This window comes from Phytophthora ramorum (assembly GCF_020800215.1).
Source record: "Phytophthora ramorum isolate Pr-102 chromosome Unknown Phyram_PR-102_s0001, whole genome shotgun sequence".
In the NCBI taxonomy this organism is placed as follows: Eukaryota; Oomycota; class Peronosporomycetes; order Peronosporales; family Peronosporaceae; genus Phytophthora; species Phytophthora ramorum.
This window is the reverse complement of record NW_027150647.1, coordinates 2206293-2230065: the sequence shown is the minus strand read 5'-3', so window position 1 is coordinate 2230065 and position 23773 is coordinate 2206293. Positions and strand designations below refer to the sequence as shown.

Below are 23773 nucleotides of genomic sequence, written 5' to 3'. Positions count from 1 at the left end.
TCGACAATCGCCGAGCAATGAGAGACACTGATCTGTACGACTCGCCGAATGGCGGAAGCGATCAAGACCAACTCAACGAGCCTGAATCTGACTATGGGTCCGACTACATCGACGCTGGTAATTCCAGCGATCGACCCCGCTCGTCCAATGAGCGCGGAGAATCATACTGATCCCGTCAGAACGCAGCGAATCGCCCCGACAGATCGAATGAACGTCGAGACCACCTGGATCGCCGAGATCGCCAAGATGGGTGTCGAGAGCGACGAGCTTATGGCCCATGCGGAGCTCCAGGCCACGACGCGCACTTTTGCCGCAAACGCTGCAAGTTCTGCAAGCAAGTGCATGACGTGGGCCGGTGCGAGCTATTCCAACGCTTCGAGAAACCCGCCGAGTTTGTCAAGACGTCAGTCGACAAGTCCGCCGTCCCGGAGGATCTCCAGGACATCTACTCGTCGAGCCATTTCAACTAGTGGGCTCACCAACTTTGACTGGGTTAGATAAAGCCGGGTTGCCACAGTCAGCTGAACCAGCAGTGGAAGCAAATTGTGTATTTGCTTTCGTTGGTACAGCGGAACGGCCTGACGAGTGGAGAAAGAGTGACGGAGAGATGGGACGGATGGATATGAATGACGAGCTCGGCGAGTCGAACGAAGATGACGACCGGGTAATTGGAAGTATGGATGTAACTCATCGATCGATGATCTCGATTGGTCAAGCCAAGAGATGAAACTGCTTCTGGTGAGCGACTCAGTTGGTGGTCATCGAGGAAGTTCGATCGTCGAGTACGGATGCTATGGGAGCTGTGAACGATGAACGAACCAAGGTATTGTTAGATACTGAGGCAAACGTCTCGGCAGTAACTGAGGCGTTTGCAAGGAGGCTGCGATTGAAGCGATTGACCAGCCAGGACAAGAGGATCGATGTTAAAGGAATTGCAAAGTTCAAAGTAGCGACAACTTCTCGAGCGATGGTGAAAGTCACGCTGGGATGGGAAGTGGCCTACGAATTCGAGGTGTGGATTATGCCCCACCACGCAGTGGTGGACCTGATCGTGGGCACCGATTTCATTATACCAGCTGGTATTAGGTTGGAGCTGTACAACTCGACGGCAAAGCTTCCCGATGAGGTTGTAGTTCCTTTGATCAAGTTGTCGAGAGATTTCGACGAGACAGACTACGGGCGTGAAGTAATCGGTGGCCCACCGGAATCATTAGATATTACAAGCCGAGCTATCGCTCAGTTCAAGCTACGACGGAGGCAACCCAGTGATTCAACTCACGAACTGTGAGTTCGGCAGCTGAAAAGGGTGATCCCGACGATCGAACATAATTCGAAGGGACGAGCAGTGCGAGTGTTGCTGACGAATATCTCGTCGAGACTCACGTGATGTACCCAGTGATCATGTGGATTCCTCACGGAGTGTTGCCACGAGATGAAGGGCATGTGCGAGTGAACTCAGCGAAATAGCGCGATTGGTAAGTACTTGTCTACGAAGGTGCTCTCGACAACAGACTTCTCAAGCAAGAGCAGCGTTTGCACTTGGAATGGCTGAGTCGACAACCTCGCGCAGTCGAATAACATCAGCACAAAACTCCCAAGGCGATTTGTAAGCGATCGAGTCGCAGCGAGCGTACAGATGAAGAGGGAGCATAAGTATCGGACGAACGCAGCGAGTCACGAGACCATCAGGGGATATCCGCGCTTACTAACTGCGGAGAAGAAATTGACGACTCAGCGAATGTACCGAAGTCGGACCCAGCTAGAGTTCACGATGACCCACCCTACAGCAATACCAGAACTGACCCAGCAAGTCAGACTCCAGGACTCAAACTGATCAGTCACAAACGAAGTTCGCTGAGTCTTACTGATGAGTCACCACCGGCCCTAACAGTAGCTGCATTCGATGGAAATATTGATGAAGAGCACCTGGTAGGTCACGAACACCCTACGGTCCGTTCACCTCCAAGCAACGATAAACAGAAAAGGTATTCCAGCGAGATGAACAGGGGTGACCAATGGGACCCGGGTGAAGCTGACTCTACAGTTCGACGTGTGATCGTCGGACGACGCTGTCCGAGGCTAACTCAGCGAGTGACCGGTTGGACCCCGAGTTATTGCACGCCCACGTGATGTTGTGATGTTTAGGGCCACATCCTGGCTTTGGACAGGTCGACGGCTATGGGAGTTGCTCGTGGATATTGTGGCGTTTACCAAATTGGGACATTGTGATCGCTGCGAGGGCTCACCTGCCGTCAACATCGCTGAGTACACCGGGATGAACCACGGAGTCCTCGCGGCACCTGAGCGAGGAGTGACTGACCTGAGCATTGTGGGCGACTCCAGGCTCGCAATCCAGTAATACATGGGGGTGATAGCATGCAAGAAGGAGACCCTACAAGTTGAACCAGCACGCCACAAAGAACTCGTCGAACGTCTAAGCTCGGTCCGCTACTTACATGTAGTCCGCTGTTATAATTTGGCGGCAGGTGCATTAGCCACTGAAGCTCTCGACGCCATGGCAGGACGCATTATTCTAAATGGAGACCGAAGAGCGGAGCTGCGGACATTAAACCGAATCCAAGAGAAGCTGTATGTCGTCAAAGACTCAACGAACGAAGGGGAAGAAACTCCGAAGATCTCAGCGACTACACGTAGCCATGCTCGCCAGATTCGCAGAGTCAGATTCGCAGACGAAAAGCACGACGACTCAGCGAGTGAACCGATAGGGCCATATGCATGATACAATAACGATTCGCCGAGTTTTCGCGATGCTAGTAGTTCCGATGATGGCTTGGAAGTGGTGAACAAGCCTCCAAAAGCTCACCGAGTGGCCGACTAAGGTCATGCTGAACACAAACGACTGGAATCCCGAAGTGAACAAGACATCGACCTAGTAATTGTTCATACAGAACAACGAGAACGAATATCAGCAACACAGGATGAGGAACGCAAGTGTCCAGATCATTAGAAGTACTTGCAAGACGAATTTGACGATTACCGACCGAGCTCAACGTCGGTTCCTAGCAAATAGGTCGGTTGCGATAAACCCAGCTGGGAACCGTTGTCGAATCTATCGTGCGGAGGCCTTCTCTTTGGCTACCTCCGCCAAAAGAAATGTGAAAGACGTCTGCAAATGGTGCAAGTTGCAGAAGAGTGTCAAAAGCTATTGCATACGAAGATTGACCACCGACCTGTGAAGATAGCAGGCAGGACGAGTGGATGAAAGCTACTGCGTCAATTATATGAATTGATAGTACGAAATGGATACGGCGTGGATTATGAAAGAACAAGAAAAAAACACTAAGGCTCGTTGAAATCAGCAACTGGACGAACCTAAATCGTGGTGGCCCGGCGAGAGCTACTCGGCGAAAACCTGCAGGTTGAATCTCGGCTAGCTAGGCTAAGACTCGTCACAAATGTCCTCGAAGTTGGGGAGAACTTGACGGATAAACACTTGAAGTGGTCGGGTATGATTTGCTGGGCGAACCTTGCTAAGACCAGTTGAATTGAAGAATGCGTAGCGGTCATCGATGAATAGCTGACAGGGGCAGCCAAACTAGCCTTCGGCTTTGCCTCAGGTTTCGACGAGCTCCTGTTTTTTTTTGGTAACTTGGCGAGAAAACTTCGACGCTGCACATTTCTTAGATGGCTTGTCAGAAGCAGCTGGAGCTTCACAGCAAACTGAGCAACAAGATGAGCTGGCACCGATGTCGAAACAGTTGGAGTAGGCGAATGAGCTATTATCGCCGAGCTGCTTGGCTTGGACCTCGAGGAAACACTTGCCGAAAGCAACGAAAGATGAGCTGATCCCGCCGAAGCGCCACTCGATGCGTTACGAGGCAGTGTAGGTAAAGCTGCCTAGGTCGACGAGTCTGGAAGATGTGTAGATGCAGATGCAATATCATTTCCGACGGGTCGGGCCAGGACTCGATTAGCTTTAGGAGTCTCGTCGTTCCTCGTAGACTTCGGAACCGGTGGCGGGCGGTCACCCGGGGCCAGGTCTTGTCCATCGTCGGCATCTTCGCCGAGTTTCGCCGCTAGGCTGCGCTCGACAGGTCGAGGGTTCCCTACGCGGCTGACTTGCAGCGACATTTCTTCCACTTCTTCATGGAGTTCGGCGGCCGTATTCACGTCGTCGTACTCCGTCATCTTTCTCTTCTTCATCATCATCTCTTCCATGGTCATCATCGTCGAATTCGTCGAACTGGACGGTCCGCGTCACATCCGCCTCCATGGCGGCAACGCTTACTCTCGCCGAGTTCGACTCAACGAGCGGCGATCCTCCGACCGTCGCCGGACTTGCATCGCTCGTGCAGCGGGGCTACACAGTCGGTCACCTCCTACCTTAGTGCAACATGCACTAATGGATACATTCAGGTTGACCACTCCACAGGGTGGTCCACATTCATAGCAAAAGCATTTGACTGGTAGAAAGTAACATGTTTCTACCAATGAGAGTCATTCAATAGATAGGGGTTCTGCCAGCCATCCAATGGCAGAACCTCTCATTAGAAATATCAGTTTTAGGAGGAAACTCCATTTACAATCAATACAGTTCTCATTTGGCACCAAAGCTATCGTTCGGTTCCTTTGTCTTAGTTTAAGTATACTTGCGGATACAAGTATACTGAACTTAAGCTAAATACACCTACGCTTCCACATACACGTGCGCACACGTGTAAGCTTAAGTAGTGGGTCTAAGCAGACCCACTACATCCATCCTCCAGAAGAACCAGCCGAGGACATGGTCGATGCGGAACACCTCATTGTGGGAGAGCCTATGGCCGATTGAATGGAACAGATAAGACAAAACACATGCAGTAATACATTAGTATTTATCTCGCTACGCTCGCTGCGACCCACCCACCCCTCCACATCCCCCCTTCTGCCTCCCCGCGGTCTAGTTGAATACTTCTAGATCTCTCTGAAAAACAACGTCGTTTATTCTACCTTCGACGTACCCACAGTGTCCGAAGAGGCCAGAACCCGCTGTCCTCTGACTGTGTACAGTCTGGTACTGTAAGAACCTTCTCAGGATGTTACCCGAAGGCCAAGTTCGCATGACGGGCGAACCATCTTTTCAACTGCCCAAACAGCACCTCGATAGGGTTGAACTGCGGGTAGTAAGGCGGCAGAAACAGTAGAACGGTCCAACAGGAATACACTGTAGCTTCCAGCTCGGAGTGCATATGAATTTATGCATTGTTGAGAACGGCAATCGACCATGGCAGTGGCCGCGGGTTCAGGTGCTCCAAAACCGACCCGACGAACGCGCGGTGAAACTTGAGCCGGGTAAACATCCCTCTTGACGTTCGCCGCGCGAAGAAACCACGCGAGTCACACGCAGCCACAATAGACATACGATTACCTCTCGCGAAAGGCGTGCGTACGATTGCTCGTTCTCCTCTCCGTGACCACGCGTAGCGTCGCATTGCATCCAGCCCGCTCTTCGACGTATCGTCAATGAAAACGAGCTGCTCTTGGTAGCTATACCAGGTCATCATATTGGTCATGAAGCACCCGAGCTCCATGAGTACTGCCTCACGAGCTCGCCGCTCCAGAACCTTCCTAGGCAAACCTAGCTCAAAGTGGAGCAACCACAAGATACTTGTAGCGGAGCAACTTTGGATCTTGGCCAAAGCGTTGTCGAAGCGTCTCCTGCAGCTCCTCCACGTAGAAACAAGGATTAGCGTGGACGAACGAACCAACGAACGCAATGACCTCAGCGCTGTGTATAGATATCTTGGGCTGCTTCCCTGGCTCTACGTGGCCACTTTCCTTGAACTGCTTGTACCGTCGGCTGACTGTGCGACCCGAGATACCGAAGATCCTACCCACAAGGTCGCACGGGACGCTGTAGGCGTAATGCAAAACGATTGCACGCCATCAAAATTCGGCGCCGTACATGAGAACCGTTGCCAATTCTGTTATGCTTCCAGAGTTTGAATTCTCCACGCTCTCTTCCGTCTCCATTCAAAGCGTACGATTTAATCCTGAGATTAAAGCTGGCTTGTCGTTTTTTTATATATCATTTTACTGTCACCATATGGGTTGATTTGACACTGGAACGGTACGCAAAGCCGTATAACCCGGTCTTTTCACAGGACAAAGTAATTGGTTAACTTGAATATATTGTTTTCACAATATATTCAGGTGCAAATCATTTGTATTAATATCAATTATCGAAACGAGAACGTATCGAATATTATATTAAACGGTCAATTTGCAATGAATATGAATATCGATACTCAAACATGTATTAACTCTTTCGCGAACGCGGTGTTTTTACTTAATTTAAGTATACCATACAAGCCAAGATGTTAAGCCATGAACGGGGTCATTTTGACCCCGTTCATAAATCACTGTACTCGCCTCGGCTGGTGTCCCTTCCACACTGTGGTACGGAGATGGTGAAGGGGGTCATTTTGACCCCCTTCACAGACCACGGTACTCGCATGATTATTCTGGGGCATTATTTTCATTGGCTATAAAAAAGTTCTCGCTCGGCAAAACCGCGCTAACTGGCAACCCAGTGCGTTGATTGGTGGCTATCGGAAGCACCATGTTGACGTAAGACATGCAGATCCTGAAAGAAATTTCGTAAAATACGAAGTCCCACTTGCAATCTTACGGCGCTAAGTTCAACCACGCTAGGGATAACCTTACCGACCTGGGGAGCGCGCGGGTGCTGACGATTTCGTGCTATTATCTAATGTAAGAAGTAAGATGGAGGTAATGGCGCGAAATCGTCATCACCCGCGCGCTCTCCAGGACGGTAGGCCATCGATGCCACTGGGAACAATTGAGATGGATATTCTTACAAAGTAGTTGAGCGTGTATGTCTGTCTTAGAGGCGGCCGAAGCATGATGGCAGGCTCCACACACTCAACGAAAGCGATGCAGTGTAGCATCAACGACACAAGTCAGTTTTGTTTTTGTATTGAAACTAACGTGGTGGTATTACTTGCATTCACTATAGAAAAAGAGTCATTTTACAACAAATAACCTCTAAAAGCAGATGACATCAATGGCAGCACCTTACTGTTCTCCATTATCGTATTTGATCCGTGCACGATTGATATCGGATGGAAGGACGCCACGCGTTCCGGTCTGCCTCTCACAATCAGATTTATCGTGAGAACGAAGCACGGTGTGGAGTGAGTACGAGGCCCAGCTCTGACAAACATGACGACGAAAGTGCTGGGATTCTAACAGCGGATGTTGCTCAAGCCAGGATGGACATCCACGCGACCGGAAATGACCAACGTGAAGAACCTGTACGTGATCCCGACTTCAGCGGCGCGGGTCTAGTTGGAGCGGCACACGATGGTACGGGAGGAGACGCGCTATCACGTGCCGACACGGAACCCAGGCCCAACCCACTGAAGCGAAAACGCGGTCGCACGAAGGGCTCTAAAAACAAGCCTAAACCTGAAGGGAGTCAACCAGAACGCAAGCGCCGTTCGGCAATCAGTGGAAGTAAATCCAAGCGCAGCCTCCACACTGCGATGACACATGAAGCATGTGGTGATGCTAGACCGTCTGTCGGCTCTCTTAGCTATACAAATCCAGTGGATGCACGGGATACCACAGCGATGCCACTCGTTGAGACACCTGACGCGGTTGATTCCCACGGACGCTGATGAAGAATCACAAACTACAACAACTTCATTACCTACAGAGCCAACAACCCCATCCCCGAGATCGATGAGCACCCGTCGTACACAACAGCTACCGTCAATTCCGAGCATGTATGTGGACACGTTGGTAGCGTTCGCTCCATCGAAAGAAGGGTTCATCACGCAGAAGATGAAGTATGCTGGAGTCGGGAATGCATACTTGGTGGGAAGGGTGTGTCGAACCGTGAAGAATTCGATGTTCCAGATAAACTGGTTGGATTCTCAGTTTCAGAACCAAGTCGAGACATTGAATTTGAGCGCAGTGCAACGGGATAATGTCAACTACCGCTCGCTGCACGCAAGCGCCCAAGGCCTGGGGTGGGGTCGACTGTGCGACGTTGATGAGGGTGAGGAAGTTAGCATTGATGCTGATATGGAGCAGTTGATAGATTGCTCAGAAGTTTTTGACCCGCCTGTGGAGCTACCGACGACACTGGCAGAAGTTGAAGCGATCAAGAACATGCGCTTCGAACCTGGCGCTGAATGTGTTGTGCCAACAGACTTGTATCGGCATGGAGACGGCACAACAAAGACAAGAATAAGACCTGAGTTCAAACATCTATTTGAACATTCCGCTTCGTCAAGTTTTTTTGCATACCGTATAACCTGTGTCGTATCCGACACCCTTCTGACTTTTGGGTTCAGCCCCCTTAAAAATGATAATTCACAATCCCTAGACGCTTTGCTAAAACCCACCGAATTAGCACTCGCGAATGCTGCCATTAGATTCAGGAGGGGGGTTACCCAGAGAACCCTCTCAGCGCGGGGAACGATTCGAACAATGCCCAACACTTGCATGAGACGCTTACTGCTGGTACTTCCTGTAGGTCTGAGCTTGCGCAGCACACTGGACGAGCTGCTCTTCCAGGCCTTCTCGATGGTATCGCGGCGTTTCCGCCACAGGTAGGTGTTCTTGCGCTTGGTCTCGAGCGAGGAACCAGTGGCCTCAGGGTAGAACTTGGCGAGTGCAGAGGGCACTCCGTGGGAATCAGAATGGTGAATGACATGGAGTCGAAGCTCATACGTCGGCGTTGAGCGCTTGAGTGCCGAGCGTGGCGGCCTCTACCTTCACTTGCTCATGCGTGGCCCATCAATAGTTGGGAGACAACTGCGTTTTAGTGGTCTGAGGCCTAACTTTTATCGAGTCATGGCCACCAAGTTTTGGAGCTGTCGCAAATGACAACGAACCGGTCGTGTCCAAATTGCAGTCATCCGATTGGCTAATATGGCTTGTCGGATATAACATTCTATCGGATACTACACAGGTTATACGGTACATCCCAGTATCATTATGGCAACAGGTGGTTGGAGAGTCAAATACGTATGCACGACTTCACAGCATTGGATCAACAAAGCCATTCTCACTTGACGAAGTCTTGGATTTTATCGGTATCCTGCTCTATATGTCTTTGATAGACAAAGGCGAGTATGCGAATTATTGGGGTGGTCAAGTGGAGGACACTATCTTTGGAGGAAGTTCAGTTGGGCTCGAACAAGTTATGTCGCTTCGACGCTTCAAGGAGCTACGAAAATGCTTCTGTTTTCAGTGCGTCGATCCTGATGCGTCCCACCACGATCAGGCTGCAAGAATACGACCATTGCTAAATCTACTGGAGATAACAGGATCCAAGTACGTTGAAATCGGGCGCGATATGGCACTTGATGAAGCAAGCGTTGCATGTCGCTCAAAGTATGGCAAACCACTGATTGTGTATAATCCTATGAAACCTACAGGAAAGTATCATTTTCGGATCTACATGCTTTGCTGCGCTACATCGTGGATATCGCTGAATTTTCAACTACATTGCCAGAGTGATATCACTAACCGCTTGGATGGAGTGTCGGCATCAGACGAGATTCAGGCTTTGAGTGAGGAAATTGCAAGGTCTTCCTCAATCCGGCAATGTGTGATGGAAGTCGCGCGGCCAGTCTACCATACCCGGCGAATCATCAACTCAGACAACTATTACACCTCGGTGCAGCTGCTTATCGCACTGCGTCTCAAGGGTCTCTATGCTCGTGGTACTGTACGCAAAACTAGCGCGCATTTCCCTAAGCATGTTCTCCTGGGGGGAAAAGATTGCACTCGTGGAGCTTCACGTCAAGGTGTGTCGGCTGATCGAACAATGGTAGCGGCGTCGTGGTTCGACAGTGCTATTGTCACAGTGATCTCAAATGCTGATGATTCTACGTTGACTACTGTGGATCGTCAAGTCCGTGCTGAAAAGCAGAGATTTACAGCCCCAGCATGCATCAAGCAGTATAACACTTACATGCAGGGTGTTGACCATCTCGACCAAATTAGAGCTCGGTTTTCTTTTGCCGATGGCCACTCCTTCAAGAAGTGACATAACAAGTTGGGGCTTGCGCTTATTGATGTAGCACGTGCTAACGCCTATCTGACCCGGAAACTGACTGTGGATTTGAGTGGAGCTCGAGACTCGCACCGAGACTTCATTGTGCAGCTGATATGCGAGCTATTGTCAGATAAGTGGAGGAGGCACCAAGCGAAAGACGAATGTTCTACGCTGACGCAGGAATCGGCAATATGACTGAAAAATTGTCTCCTTCAAGCACAGTGTGGGTTGCTGGTAGTAGTGGGGCGTCAGAAAGCCCCCAGCGTCGGTGTTCAGCAGTATCATCGAAGCAGTATTACAAAGATATGAATCGAAAACGGCGAAGGTGTGCTGTCTGCAGATGGGAGGAGATATACGCGACAGAGGTTACGGACGTCTGCATTCTGCACAATGTCTCTCTTTGCCAAAATGTGCACGTGTCAAGTGCGCCTTACACATGCCCCCAGACCACGTGGGCCTGCTGGGAAAAATTCCATCGCTTTTATCTGCACAAGAAACACTTCTCGCGAACTGGAAAGTTGCGCACAAGCTCGCCCTTGTACAAGATCAAGATTGGTAATGAAAGCACTGGACCCAGTAATGGTGGAAATCCAGGTAGTGGTCGAACTGCTGTGCGTTCAATAAATTTGTGACGAACATCATTTGATCTTGCGTCGTGGATAAGTACACATAAAAAAGAACATGTATCTTTATTTCACTATAGAAATGGTGTCACAACTGCAGAAAATTCAACTTGGTCACAAAGCAGGTATATATATATTGATTTTAGTATGGAAATGACGTATCATTGCAGAAACCTCAACTAGGGCACAAAACATGTATATATCTTGATTTTAGAATGGAAATGAAGCTACTTCCCTTCGTAGATGAACACCCGCTGCGGGTCAACCTTCCAGCTGCAAAGAAGCTGCAACTCTTTCACAAGCTCAAATGACAAACAGAATTCATCGCGACACGAATCCCTGTGCCTTGGACAAAAAATCACTCTGCTCACCAGAAAACGCAGCAGTACCATTCCACAAAGTTCTTCCTTCACCTTCTCCACAACACTAGGCTCAAAGAGCACATTGTTCCAGTAGATGACCGTAGCATGTGTGAACGGTGGGGTGTAGGAAATGTGGATGTTCGAAACGTCTTCGCAATAAAATTCTGCTCGGTCGCGAAGGCGATGCCCATGTGCCCTATCAGTCATTGTTTTCATGGCTAGGTCATGCAGGTCTCGACGCAGTTCAATACCAATTGTTTTATACGCGTTGGTACCCAGCGCAACTTGTGCCACGATATTGCCAACTCCTGACTCGATATCCACGAATAGATCATGTCCATCAAGCGGTCCAAGCGCTTCCAACAACGTGGTGACCCCTTCCGGCAAAATTTCACCAGCATTACGTTGTGGATCATTGAAGTCTCGTGTGACCACTTCGCGACACACAGCCGCAAACAAACCAGACACCGCTTGCTCAACAGATGAAAGAGACATCGCTGGTGACCCTGGTGGCATCGATAGCGCCACCGAATCGCTCGTGGATTCGAGAGTACTTGGTTCCTCGTCAGAATCTTCAGAGGGAGATGCGGGAACCGGGATCTCCTGCGGAGGACTACTTATTACAGGTGCAGTAGGAGGGCTTCTTGGAACTTGCGGAATAGCAGGTTGTTCGGGAGTGTCTCCGGTGTCTAGAGATGATGTTGTGGTGAAGTGCTCTCCGGAAATGTGAGCGGAAAAGAGTGAAATGGCCACAGTTCCGGAATAGTGACCGAAGAACGGGTCCGATTGACGGATCCGCACTAAGAAGACGATACGGCCAAGAAAGGTGACAGAAGGTGCGAGATGAAAGATGGGTCCCGCATCGGACGCCAGATCCGGCAGGTAGCCTAGACGAACATCCATGTCCAGATCAAGATCAGAATCTGTGGGGTGTAGATTGGGGAAGTGATGGCGCACCTGGATCAAGCGCCACAGAGATAGCAGATGCTTTGGAAACCGAGCCGACCAGATCGGGATCTGAACCCACAGTAAGTTTTGCCCAGATCGCGATCTGGCTCGACAATCTCGATCTCGGATCTCGGATCTTGGATCTTGGATCCGTCCCGACTGTGAAGCAAGGGATGGTGAGGTATCGCAATCAGGCGATTACATCAAGGTAGCCGGTACAGACGACGACGGGGAGGATAGTGAGATGGCAGAAAAGACGCATAGTCAGTCGTACACCGTAGATGAGTGGATGCAGGATAGGACAAAGTATGTGATAGGACTTAACCATAAATCAGAATCGAATTTGCCCTGAACTACAAGAGTGCTTCGCCTCCGCCAAGAAACGGGAACTACATTGGCCCTACAAGGTGTTGGCAAGTCAAGGAGTAGCTGATCTAGTGGTTGTGTAAGTCTGGATAATATATTGGCCAGATCTTACCTACTCTAGTGATCTATTATCAAGTGCAGATCCCAGATCCGACGGAGTTATTACTTGGCCCGAAGATCTCTCGATTTCTCAAACCCCCAGAGCCCGCGCTATAGGAAGCGGCAAGTAACGCAAAGGAAGGAGACATCCACACCCCAAAGGCAACCCCCGGCCCCGGATCAAGTCCAGGCCGCCAGATCAGAGCTTGATTGAATCGCTCTGGATCTGGATCCATAACCGGCAGCAGAGCGAAGACTTCCGCGCTGCTCCACCCCATCCCCGCGTCCCGCCAGGACGGTCAAGAAACACATAACCACATCTCTTCGGAGCGCCGAGAGAGCAGATCCAGCCCACCAACGGGTACACAAGGTGAGAAGTTCAGCAGATCACGGATCATCGGGGGACCCCCTCCGTTAGTTGGTGTCTGGGCACTGTTGGGAAGCCGGATCCAGTCTTAACCAGATTTTGACAGATCCCGCTACACCACAATGTAGTGATCGTAGTAGAGGCCAATAGTGCAAGCGATCTTGGTGGACTCCTTGTAGTCGTAGGATTCGTATCTTGTCCAACAGCTTGCTCACGAAGTTGACGCATTACCGCAGGCGGTCGTCCACGGGGCTGGCGAACAGGAGTTGAGAAGCTCGGTGGAAATCGACGTAGGTCATTACCCCAAGTTCGCATTATAGTTCTCAAATGGTGCTGGAGCGCTGCGGCAGTGTGCTTAGTTCGGCGCATGCGATGCGCTACATCTTGCCATGAAATGCGGGCCCCTCCTTCCACAAAAGCACGCGCGCGTTGTACCAATTCCTTGTCGTCTTCAAAACTGAAGCTTATACAGTACGCAAAGCAAATGACCTCAGTTCACTATCAAAATTGAAAGATGCTGACTGATGCGTGGTGAAGGGGAGGACAGATTTTTGGACCTACTACAACGCCACGTAGGCTGTGTCACGGACAAATCGCACTTATGCTGAGTTTTGGTTGACGCAATCTCGCCCAAATTCGGACTTAACTGCATATTTTGCAGTGATGTTTGCCACATAATGCAAAGTATTCAAGGGTTCGGGGAGACCGTCATGCCAGGCAGGCGATGTGATTGGTAGTAACAAAAGTGGGTTGGAGCTTGATTGAACTTCTGTCAAGGGGTCGCAGGTTTTGACTCGAGCACCAAGGGGGTCAAAATGCACACTTTGTTCGCGAAAGGGTTAAGATATGTCATTTGACTACAGTATCAATCCCTGCTCATGGTGACTTCGGCTGAGTGATATCATTGCTCAGCACCATTCGGGTGGGCATTCAAGTAGAAGTGCGGGCTCAGCAATCTCTATCGCAATAACCACGACCAAAAGCACCTGGTATGCAAGGCCTTTCCGAGTGTGGATTAATACCGGTAGTGCGTCGCTACGACTGTACAAGCGTGCAGCCTGGATGACGAGGCATTCACGATGCCTCTGGTCTAGAGAGGCCACAAACTTGGCCACACCGCCTTCATTACGTTTCGTCCGTGCGACAAGCTTGCAGTGGATACTCTGGTCACGCGATGCCATCGAGTGAGCGTTCCCTCTGCAGGAATTCAGTGATCATATACCCTATTGCGACAAAGGAGCAGTCCGAACGCCAAGGCATTTTGCCGGACACTGGTGCTCGGTAGTGGCGGCTCGCATCCGCTTAGCAGGCAGTAATGAGCGGGCTTGTGGTGGCTCGAGTCGAAAGGAGCACCTTGCACTAAACGCTCTCGTCGATCGGACGGCTCAGATTGCGCATTGCCTACTTGAGTGGTAAACTGGGTGTTGTCAAGCCGCACGTGGCGTGCTGAAGTCACACATGAGAAGCGAGGTGAGACTGCTTCTACATGAACCTACACAAGCTGGAACCACACGAAAGACCAGCACTGAAGCAGCCGAGCGCGCAAAAGAATGTCCGGCCGGCGCGGTCCACAGATTCCATCCTCCTTTACCTTCGAAGCGTTTGACTGTCTCGCGTATGCTCTGCACTCGCTGCATCAAGCGGTCGACACGCCGGTCACGTGCGGCAAATAAAGACGTGGCGAACGAGCACTTTCGTGGCGAAATGCGCGGCACTTCAACGATGCCAACAGCCTCAGCTCAACCTTGGTAAGAACCATGCACATGTAGGAGACCGCCATTTTAACATTTTTTACCTACACCAACCGGTCGAACGCTGCAGCGTGGGCTGCGTTCTCTACGCGCAGCTGCGGACACTTTAGCACGCACAGTGCAGTAACGAATATGGTCGGTATCGAGGCCTTTAACATGGACATGGTCTCCATAAGCTCCGTAGCACACCGTGAGCTCGAGGGGAAAACAGGTGGTGCTTTAGGTGGCGCTAATGAACATCCCTATTCTAGTCGGGCCTTACTCAGAGCCACCAAGCTCAGTAGAAGCGTTTTCGAGGGGCTGGTATCGCTCTCCATAATCAGCGGCAAATTCGATTCGAGTGGAAGGTGCAAAGCAAACGACGAGGCGAGTCTCACCACATGGGCGGCCTCTACCTGTGGAGAGAGCAGGGCTTGCTTATCACAGAGCCGACGAATTGTATTTTGATGGTAGAAGTCGTGCTGGTGCTTGCAGCTCCGAAAGCCGAGCCACAGCCCCATGCGGCTGCTTAATGGCAGATCACAAGCGCTTGCTGCGTCAGGCATGACCGAGGTTGAGCGCTTATTGCTCGGCCAGCGACACTCGCCACGCTGCCCGTAAGCCGCGGGGTCGCTCCTTTTCGTAGATCGAAAGCATTCGCAGCAGGAGCGTCCACGGATGGATAGGGATCCGCTCGTCTTTTCGAGAGCACAAGGAGGCAGCTCTTCCCAGGTTTCAGCTGGGTGTGCGGATGCGGCCTTGCCACGCCGGACGTTTCGATGCCCCGACGGCACTGTCAACGCTCATGCCTTTCAGAGAAGGGCCAGGGTGCTGTAGAAGAGCGCTCGGTGGCCCTGAAGCCTCAACTCGCGCTCTGAAGCTGCCATTTTCACATTTGCCGGCGGATAGCAATGCATGCCCAGGTGATGACTCCGCCCTCGACCCCAACGGGATCGGGTGCTCCGCAATGGACTTTGCAGCTCCGACCGGAGCGCTGCATTGCCAAGCGTATCAACAGCAGCTCCAAGATGCAGGACTCTCCAGCGATGCACAACGAACAGATCCAATGGCAGTCCACCAGCCACCTGCCCGAGCGGCGGGTGATGGTGCAGCGCATTCTGCAGCTCTCGCGGAGTCGCAGCAAGTCCAACGTGACCCCCGACAGAGCAGTGCTGCTGGCCAAGCGCATCGAGTTGGCGCTGTATTCACGTGCTGGCTCACTGACCGAGTACTGCAACCTGGCCACCCTACGACGACGACTCCAGAGCCTCATGGCCTCCAGCGTGCACGAAGCTGTCGCCAGTGAGACGGCGGTGCGCAGCAGGAAGCGCCGTGTCGTGGCACGGAATTTGATGCAAGTAGCCAGAACTACCAAGCGTCGACGATGCACCTACACTACTTCCAGCTGCAGCATCTTCGCCATGCTCAGCGAGGACTGCACACGCCTCGTCTTCTCGTTCCTGGATGGCAAAGAGGTGATGCGCCAACGGATGCTGAACCGGTTCGCGGCAGCTTTCTTGCCGAGCTGCGTGCGGAGTCTCACTGTGGAGGTGGCGCAGTTGACACAAGGCTTGGTGGCGGACTCGCCGATGCTTCAGATGATTAATCTGCAGCAGCTCGTGGTGCACAAAGCTGGCGCGTTGGCGTTGGCTCCGACGGCAACGAGAGTGGGCTCTACAGCGACCCCGCTCTACGCCTGGGGCTGTGCCGAGCTGCCGACGAACCAATCTAACGATGGTGAAGACGCAGTGCTCTCGCTTGCGGGTGCTCTCCGCAACGGTGTCTTCCCGAGTCTCAAGAAGATGCAGCTCATTTCCGTGTTCGTGAACACCATGAGCCGCAACGGTCTGCGTGCTCTGTGCGGTGCGCTGGAAACGGGCTGCTGCCCACTTCTGGAGGACCTCCTGCTTTCCGGCAACAGCCTAGCGGACCTCGGTGCTTTCGAGGTAGCGCGTCTGCTGCAGTCCACTCAAGCTCCTGGCCTCGCCCGTCTGGACTTGCGCCGCAACTTTATCGGAGAGACCGGACTGCGTGCCGTTCTGGCTGCGTTGGCTCAAACGCAGCAGCACTCGCTCCAAGTGCTGTGCATGGGTGGCAACCTCGTCACGGACAACTGCGTGAACGAGCTGCAGAGGTTGCTCGCTGACTCGACCTGCCCTTCGCTTCGATTCCTCGGACTCGAGGATAACTTTTTGAGCGTTCAAGGCGTGCAGCTCGTCCTCGAAGCCGCAGCAGTCAACACCACGACAAGGACACGCCGAGTCTCCTGCGATCGTGATGCCACCTCATCCTAATAGTTCTAGCTAGAAACAACGACACCAAATAGAAATCCTGTACACAAGCCACCCACTCCTCGTAGACGTTTGAAGTTGATCTCGGTGAGCGGCTTTCCAGTTCCAATTCGACCATTAATTCCTTGCAACGGTCAGAACACGGCACCGCAACCGCAAAAGCGCGTGCCGCCGCTCACGTTAAAACGGTAACGGGTTGCCGTTGATCGTTCCATGATCGAAGTAGGCTTCGACGACGTGAATTGCAGAACCGTGTCAGATCTACCAATAATGAGCGAATAGACATAGTGATGGCGCTGCGAGGGCTCAATATATTAGGACGAATACGGGGGGCGTGCGGCCAGCTCAAGCCATGAGCTGCCGTTCTAAGAAGAACTCAACTTCTCAATCTGGCAACGCAGCCAGTAGCTGTTTGGAAAGCCACTTGAGGTCACCGCAATGGTTTGGGGGAGTCCGTCGCAACGCTTGGTTCAAAATCTACGGCACTTGGTCTCTGATGGAAAATAGGTGATCACTGGTAATACTCTTCGGGCGGCGTCGTGGAGACGTACCACCCCCACTGCGGGGACACAGTGTCTCCGTCTGCTTGGTTCAAAGCTGCCTCAAGCTCCCCGTTGTCCATTGACACGTCCGTCTCGGTCGCTTCGGCTTCAGCGTCTAGCTCTCCAAACTGCATCACAAAACCAAAATGACATTAGCATCCAGTACAAATGTCAAAGTGCACAAATGTCGTCACGTACGCTGAGGTTGCGCGGACTGAGCACACGGTCTCTTGTGGGCGTGGATGCATCGCTCTCTGTGCTGCTGCAGAGGTCGTCGGTCTCCGTCTCTTTACGGGGGCTCAGCACTGCGAACTTCTCGTCCTCGGCGGCAGCTTTGAGGTATGTGAGCACGCTCACGGCGGTGGCGGCGGCTGCGGCGGCCGTGGCCACCACCGGGTGCTGCTTGACCCAGCGGAGGCCGCCAGCGATCTCGGTGGGTGTGGGGAAGAAGGACGGCACGACGACGTCCGACATGGCCAAGGTGTTGACACTGTGGGCTAAATTTGCTCTGAAGCTGCCTCTGTGGTGATTTGAGTCCTGTCGTCTTGCGGAGACTTTGCACAATGAGCCGGCTGCACATGTACCAGCTGGAGCGCCGGTTTCGTCTTGAAATTTGTATGGGCAAGAAGGGGCGGCGACACCAAGCGACATCACAAAAACACGTCGCATGCACCGCCGCAAACCTTCATTGTTTAGTTTACCTCTCTAAATAGGTCGAAATGTATTTAGCTTAAAGTACTGCAAGACTTTTATAAATGAATGACCCGTAATAAAAGGTTGGTTAGAGAGTATGAGGTTGAGCGGGAATTCGCGGCGGATCGGGTTGAGGTCGAGGCAGAGGCAACTTTGAAAATGGGCATGCCGGACTTGCAGCGTAGATTCAACACTTTCATGCACTGCTGCAGGCTCTGATGCCGCGGAACGAAGATGGAATACGAACGGCCGTGTGTGTACGATTTTGCAAAGAGGTGGTACGGAGTGGGACAGTAGCCACGTATCTTAGTCTAACGCCGGGAAACTACAACGCGGGACGCGTCGCCAACGCAGATCGACTGCTTGCTGGTTTGCTCGATTGCTTGCTGAGTAGGAGCAGTAGGAGCGCGGGCTCTGAATCAAGCATTCAAGCCCAGCTGTGGGGGGTTTCGTGGCTAGTGGCAACGAAGGTGCGAGTCTCCGCCGCAGCATGGCGGTCTGTCTCCAAACCCCAGCGAGCTCCACGTTACCTCCCATCTCACATTTCCGCAAAGCCCCGAGAGCTGTGCCCGGATGGCCGTGCTTGAAATTTGGCCCAACAATCCACTGCGCAGAGATTCAACCGGCCATGCCCGAGGGCAACGACAATGCCCGGGGCAGCTCATCCGCCTCTATACTGAAGAAGCGCATCGCCTGACTTCAGCCGCCAAACCCACTCTGAGCTCTCGGTGCAGGAACCACAATCCAGCGCCGAGGCCTCTATACCAAGGGACAGCCCGGTATCGTCTGCACATTTGCGCACGCCCTCCAGAAGGAGTGAGCCAGTGATCCTCTGGAGCCGCAGCGAAATTGAAGTTGCTGGTTTGACAAGTGGTGACACGCATTCCTTGGAAACGCAAGGAGTGGCTGACCTGCGATTCGCCAAAATTCGAAACTGTTTTGACCAATTGTAGAGAGATTTACGAACACCGAGAGGCAAGCCGACTGTGTGGCAAACCAAAATTGCTTCAAGATACACTGGTCAGGGGGGGTGCATGCGCCGAGGATAGTTAAGTTGAGCATGGCTCTCTCTCTTTTCTTTTAGAGAACTACCAGTGTGTTACAGTACAGTAAAACATATCAATGGTGGTAGGCTAAGAAGACTTCTACCTTCGCATCTCGTCCGGCAGATTACTGTAATCGGATCCATTGGCAGCAATGTATATTGATGCTCGTAGTGCCAACAGAGAGTAAATGCATGTGGCGCGTTGGTCGTTCAACCGGTTCGCCTGAAGCCACACGAAGGACCAGCAACGTGGCCTCAATGGCATCGACGTGAATCAATAACACTTATTGCCTGCCTATTTCATCCCAATAATTGTAATTGAAATCAATTCAACACCATCATACAAATATCAAGTTATGTGCAATAATTACTATTGCCAAAAAGCTGCCCAATCATTGGTCCCCCATATTGCTCAGCCACCATGGCCGACCGGCTCCTTCCCCGGCGATTCGGCAAGCGGTTCCACGACTCCAGTCACGCGCAGGTACCCTCTGGCCAGCGCCCTAGCTCCTCCTTCAGTCACCGCTTCTCCACCAACACGCTCGAGTTCAGCGAGGTCGCCGAGCGCACGCGACGGTGCGTCCAATCTCCTCCTCATTGCCCTTATATTGTTCTCAATATATTGCATCTCTGCCAGGCGGACAATTGCGTCCTCCAGTTCCGAGTTTGACCACCGCCGCCGCAGTATCCGCTGGACAGAGGAAGGACACAGCGATTTCCATTTCGGCGACGATGGACACTCTGAGCAAAAGGACCCAGGAGGACGCTCCGACAAGTACCTGTCCACCCGTCCCAAGGCCAGTGGACAGAGCATCGGTGCTCCAGGATCCTCCATTGTCCGTGCTAAACCCAGCCCTGTCAGCGGAGACGCAGTGCTCAACAATGTAACGAGATTGTTGTGGTAGTGGAAGCAGGAAATGGGAAAATCTGAGCTTTGTGCGTTGATTTTGGGCAGGTTTTCAAGCCACCAGCCAAGCAAAACGACTTCCTGACGCAGATCACCATTCAGAATACAAACAGGAATCGGGGACCGGGCACGACACTGAAAACGCTGGCGTACCAGACGCCGTCGTCGTTGGAAGCTGCGAGCGCACCGGTCCCCAAGAAGGACGTTTCTCAGCCAGCTAGAGGCTCTAGCGGATGGGTGAATACGAGGCCAGCTAGGACCCCTCCCAAGCCACGGATACGGTTGGAGTCTACGGATAAAAGATTGAAGCTCAACAACGAACGGAAAACATCGCCGCCGGTAACGAGGCACTACACTTTGCGGGATCGAACGAAGCCTCGGCCGTTTGAGTACGCTTCAGTCTCGGCAGAACCGTTTACACTTCGAAGCCCACGATTGGCGAGGCTCGGTAAACGGAAGATGAACTCGGAAGGATCGGCAGCGATGCCAATTGCACTGGACTCGGACTCGGGCTCGGAACCTGAAGTGCAATCTATCAGCGACAGCAAAAACACGACAAACGCTGGAGCTGAAGGATCGGCTGGTTCGCAGATAAGTGGGGAGAAGGAAGTGCAAGTAGAGAAGCAGCCGGTGGTCGACCTAGAGGACATCGAGTCACATTCCGTGACGCGCATTCACAACTGTGACGTGATGATCGGCCTCTTTCAGTGTCTTGTGGACCTATTATTTCAGGGCGATCGGATGTGCATGCGCAACATTCGAGCGAAGTACGACAAGTGGCCCTTCAAGCCGTACTACCTGTTGGGATTTAAGGACTTGCGGGATGTTAGGTACGTTTATGCAGTTTTCATGAAGTGTTTTTGGTAGCTGATTGGCCGTGTGCGCTGTAGATACTACGATGTTTCCCAGGAAGCCGACGCTAGCAATGAAATTGATGTTGAGGAGTCAGATAGGATGGAACAGTTGCTGGATGAAGCGTCATTTCTAGCTTTCAAGTGTCACCTACCTGCGGGAGCGGATCGAGCTGCGATGAAGAGTTTTTACGATCCTTCAGGTTCAGGTACGTGATATTAGTATCGCTAATGGAAGCAAGCTTCGAAGACTGAAGATAGCGGTTTTCATGAATGGGTTGTAGATGCCTCAAAAGCATACTTCGTCCTTCGGCCGTTGGAGGATGCTACAGGATCGGGTCTAGACGAGATTATCGACACCCTTCGAGCCCAGACCGACATAATGCCTATGTATGATGCATCTCGACCATGCTGTAGGCATAACCCAGCACACTAACGTTTGTTGTTGCTGTTGCTGTTGGCAGAATCGAGAAGGATCAAGCAAAAGAACACCTCCAGGCGTTGGTGAAAGATCCTTTTATCTACCGTGCAGATCGGCGTTCACGGCGGCGAAAAAACACTGGAGAGAATGAGGACAGGTACGGGCGTATCGACGCTGTTCGTGGTTTCGAACAAGCATGTATTAATCATGTGACTTTATGTTTGCAGTCTGTCGGATGAGGATGCTGATGAGGATGACATTGCAGGCAATGCTATGTTGCTTACATACCCTTTGCCGCCCTGTACCTCCGACATCGTGACAATTATTGGTGACGATGTGTCGCGATTGAAGCCCAGACGCTACTTGAACGACAACATCATCGACTATTACTTCAAGTATGTCCGCTGATTGCTGTAGCTGGTGCCAGGGCACTGACCTTTTGGACGTTGCTGTGTAGACGCATGATGCTGGAGAACTTTCGAGACAACGAGATCGTTCAGGATAAGGTGTTATTCCTCAGCTCGCACTTTTACTCCAGGCTGCGAGCTGGGAAGGGTTCTACAGCGAGCGCTCGCATGGAAACTGGGTACAAGAACGTGTCGACGTGGCTTGCACGGTCCAATTTCTTCAAGCGCTCGATCATATTTATTCCTATCAACAAGGAGTAAGTCGGGTGCTGTGACGTGTGTGCAGATCTTGAGCAAGTGTTCTAATCCCTTTTACTATGTGACTTTCAGCGTGCACTGGAGCCTTGCCATCATTTTGAACCCCGGCCTCGCGGGCTCTGAGTTATGTAACGAGGTAGGTGGTCCGACATTGTTTTCGAACGATGTTGCTTCAGCTCACACCTGTGTTTGCTGCGCCGCGTCTGGTTTCACTCACCAGGACGACGCCTTCTCCTGTATCGCTGTATTGGACCCACTTGGGTCTTACCATCGCAAAGCTGCTATCATTCGTAACCTCCGAGCGTACGTAGTGTAGTGGCCGTGCTTTTGGAGTTCTTGATGCTGGGCTAACTACTTGTTGTCGATGGCAGATTTTTGCGTATGGAGTGGGAGAACTCCAGAGGACGCTCAGGCGACGATGAGATGGAATCAGCATCCGAGTACGGGATAGATCGTGTGCTGACAATGAACGTGAAGGCGCCGCTCCAAGAGAACAGCTATGACTGTGGCGTGTACGTGTTGAAGTTCGCCGAGGTTATCCTGAAAAACTGTCTGGAGCTGGGTTTGTTGGCTGAGAACGGAGGTGTGATCAGCAAGGACGTCACAGACGACGACCTTGATGCATTGATCACGTCGAGCGCGTTCTCTGCTGAAGACATCAGAGCCACCCGGAAGCAGATTCGGCAGTACATCAAAGGAGATGCGAGTGAGTATCAGGTGCGCAAAAAGGAGAAGGCAGCCAACGCGTAGCATTTAGCATTGGAGTACGTACCAGTAGCAGGGAAATTAGTAGCACGGTTTTGAACGGGCAATACGGTAGTCTGGCGACTTCAGGTTGTGCTATTTACTTCGAAGTAACTCGAATCATGGGGCAAAATCTGCTCTTCGATACATGTAGCTGTAGCACCGCAAGCATCCCATAGTGTAAATGCCTAACTTTCCGATTGAAGACGCGGCGGGGAAACATACACGATCCTGCACACAGCCAGACAGACGGACAGACAGCGACACCAACGCCGTTCGCCCGAATTGTCCGCGCAGTTGTCACTATCAACCAGCCATCGGCGACGACGAAAGATGGCGACCGATGGCCTCCTCCAAACTTGCGATGAACTAGACGACCGCAGTTCGCGGGCCAAGACACTAAACGCTCGCTGAAAGTGCCTGTCCGGTCCACCTGCCTGCCGACCCGCCCGCTCTTCCTGTCATCACAACGCAACTTGCCTCCCACAGCGCAACTCCACCACCACCACCAGCAACAACACCCACCCACCCGCCGACACACTGCACACCATGAAGTTCGCCGCCATCGCCATCACTGCCATCGTTGTCACGGCCAACGTTGCCGGCGCAAGGGCCGGAGCTGAAGTCGCCGCCACAAACCCGTCAACAGCAGTGGCTGTGCTGTCACCGTCCGAGGCGCTCGAAGTGGCCCAGAGCGCCGCCTTGCCCGACGGCGTCGAGTTCACGGGAACCGTCGAGAACATCGAGCAACCTGCCGGCGTCAACGAGGCCTTGGAGGCCATGGAGGCCAAGCACCACGACGCGAACGGAGACAACCAGGAGGGCTTCGGATGGGGTGTTGGTGGCGGATACGGCGGCTGGGGTCTCGGTGGATGGGGAAACTGGGGTGGGTGGGGCGGCTTCGGACCCTACCGCTTCGGCTTCCGCTGCGGTGGCGTCCCTGGATGGGCCTACCCGCTCAACTACTGGACCCGCTTCGGCGCCGGTCTCTACGGTGGCGGCTGCGGTCTCGGCATGCCGTTCGGGGGCCTCTACTACTGCTAACGTGACTAAGCGTCAGACGCCAACGCAGTCGCGGCGTAG

General features: G+C 52.3%; 3 protein-coding genes across 3 annotated transcripts; 2 read left to right on the top strand and 1 right to left on the bottom strand.

The window, feature by feature from the left end:
- Positions 1 to 15442: 15442 nt before the first annotated feature.
- Positions 15443 to 16825, top strand: KRP23_384 (uncharacterized protein; the record flags this gene model as incomplete). Its single annotated transcript, XM_067888524.1, has 1 exon — positions 15443 to 16825. One exon carries the CDS (start codon positions 15443 to 15445, stop codon positions 16823 to 16825), a length of 1383 nt encoding a protein of 460 aa, XP_067750941.1.
- A 508-nt stretch (positions 16826 to 17333) lies between these two features.
- KRP23_383 (uncharacterized protein) lies at positions 17334 to 17838 on the bottom strand (the record flags this gene model as incomplete). The annotated part of the gene is made up of 2 exons (XM_067888513.1): positions 17334 to 17492; positions 17563 to 17838. 2 exons carry the CDS (start codon positions 17836 to 17838, stop codon positions 17334 to 17336), a joined length of 435 nt encoding a protein of 144 aa, XP_067750940.1.
- A 1685-nt stretch (positions 17839 to 19523) lies between these two features.
- KRP23_382 (putative ubiquitin-like-specific protease 2A) lies at positions 19524 to 22696 on the top strand (the record flags this gene model as incomplete). Its single annotated transcript, XM_067888502.1, has 11 exons — positions 19524 to 19678; positions 19740 to 19986; positions 20058 to 20839; positions 20900 to 21069; positions 21145 to 21250; positions 21325 to 21438; positions 21509 to 21676; positions 21739 to 21945; positions 22019 to 22082; positions 22167 to 22249; positions 22318 to 22696. 11 exons carry the CDS (start codon positions 19524 to 19526, stop codon positions 22694 to 22696), a joined length of 2475 nt encoding a protein of 824 aa, XP_067750939.1.
- Between the last annotated feature and the right edge of the window lie 1077 nt (positions 22697 to 23773).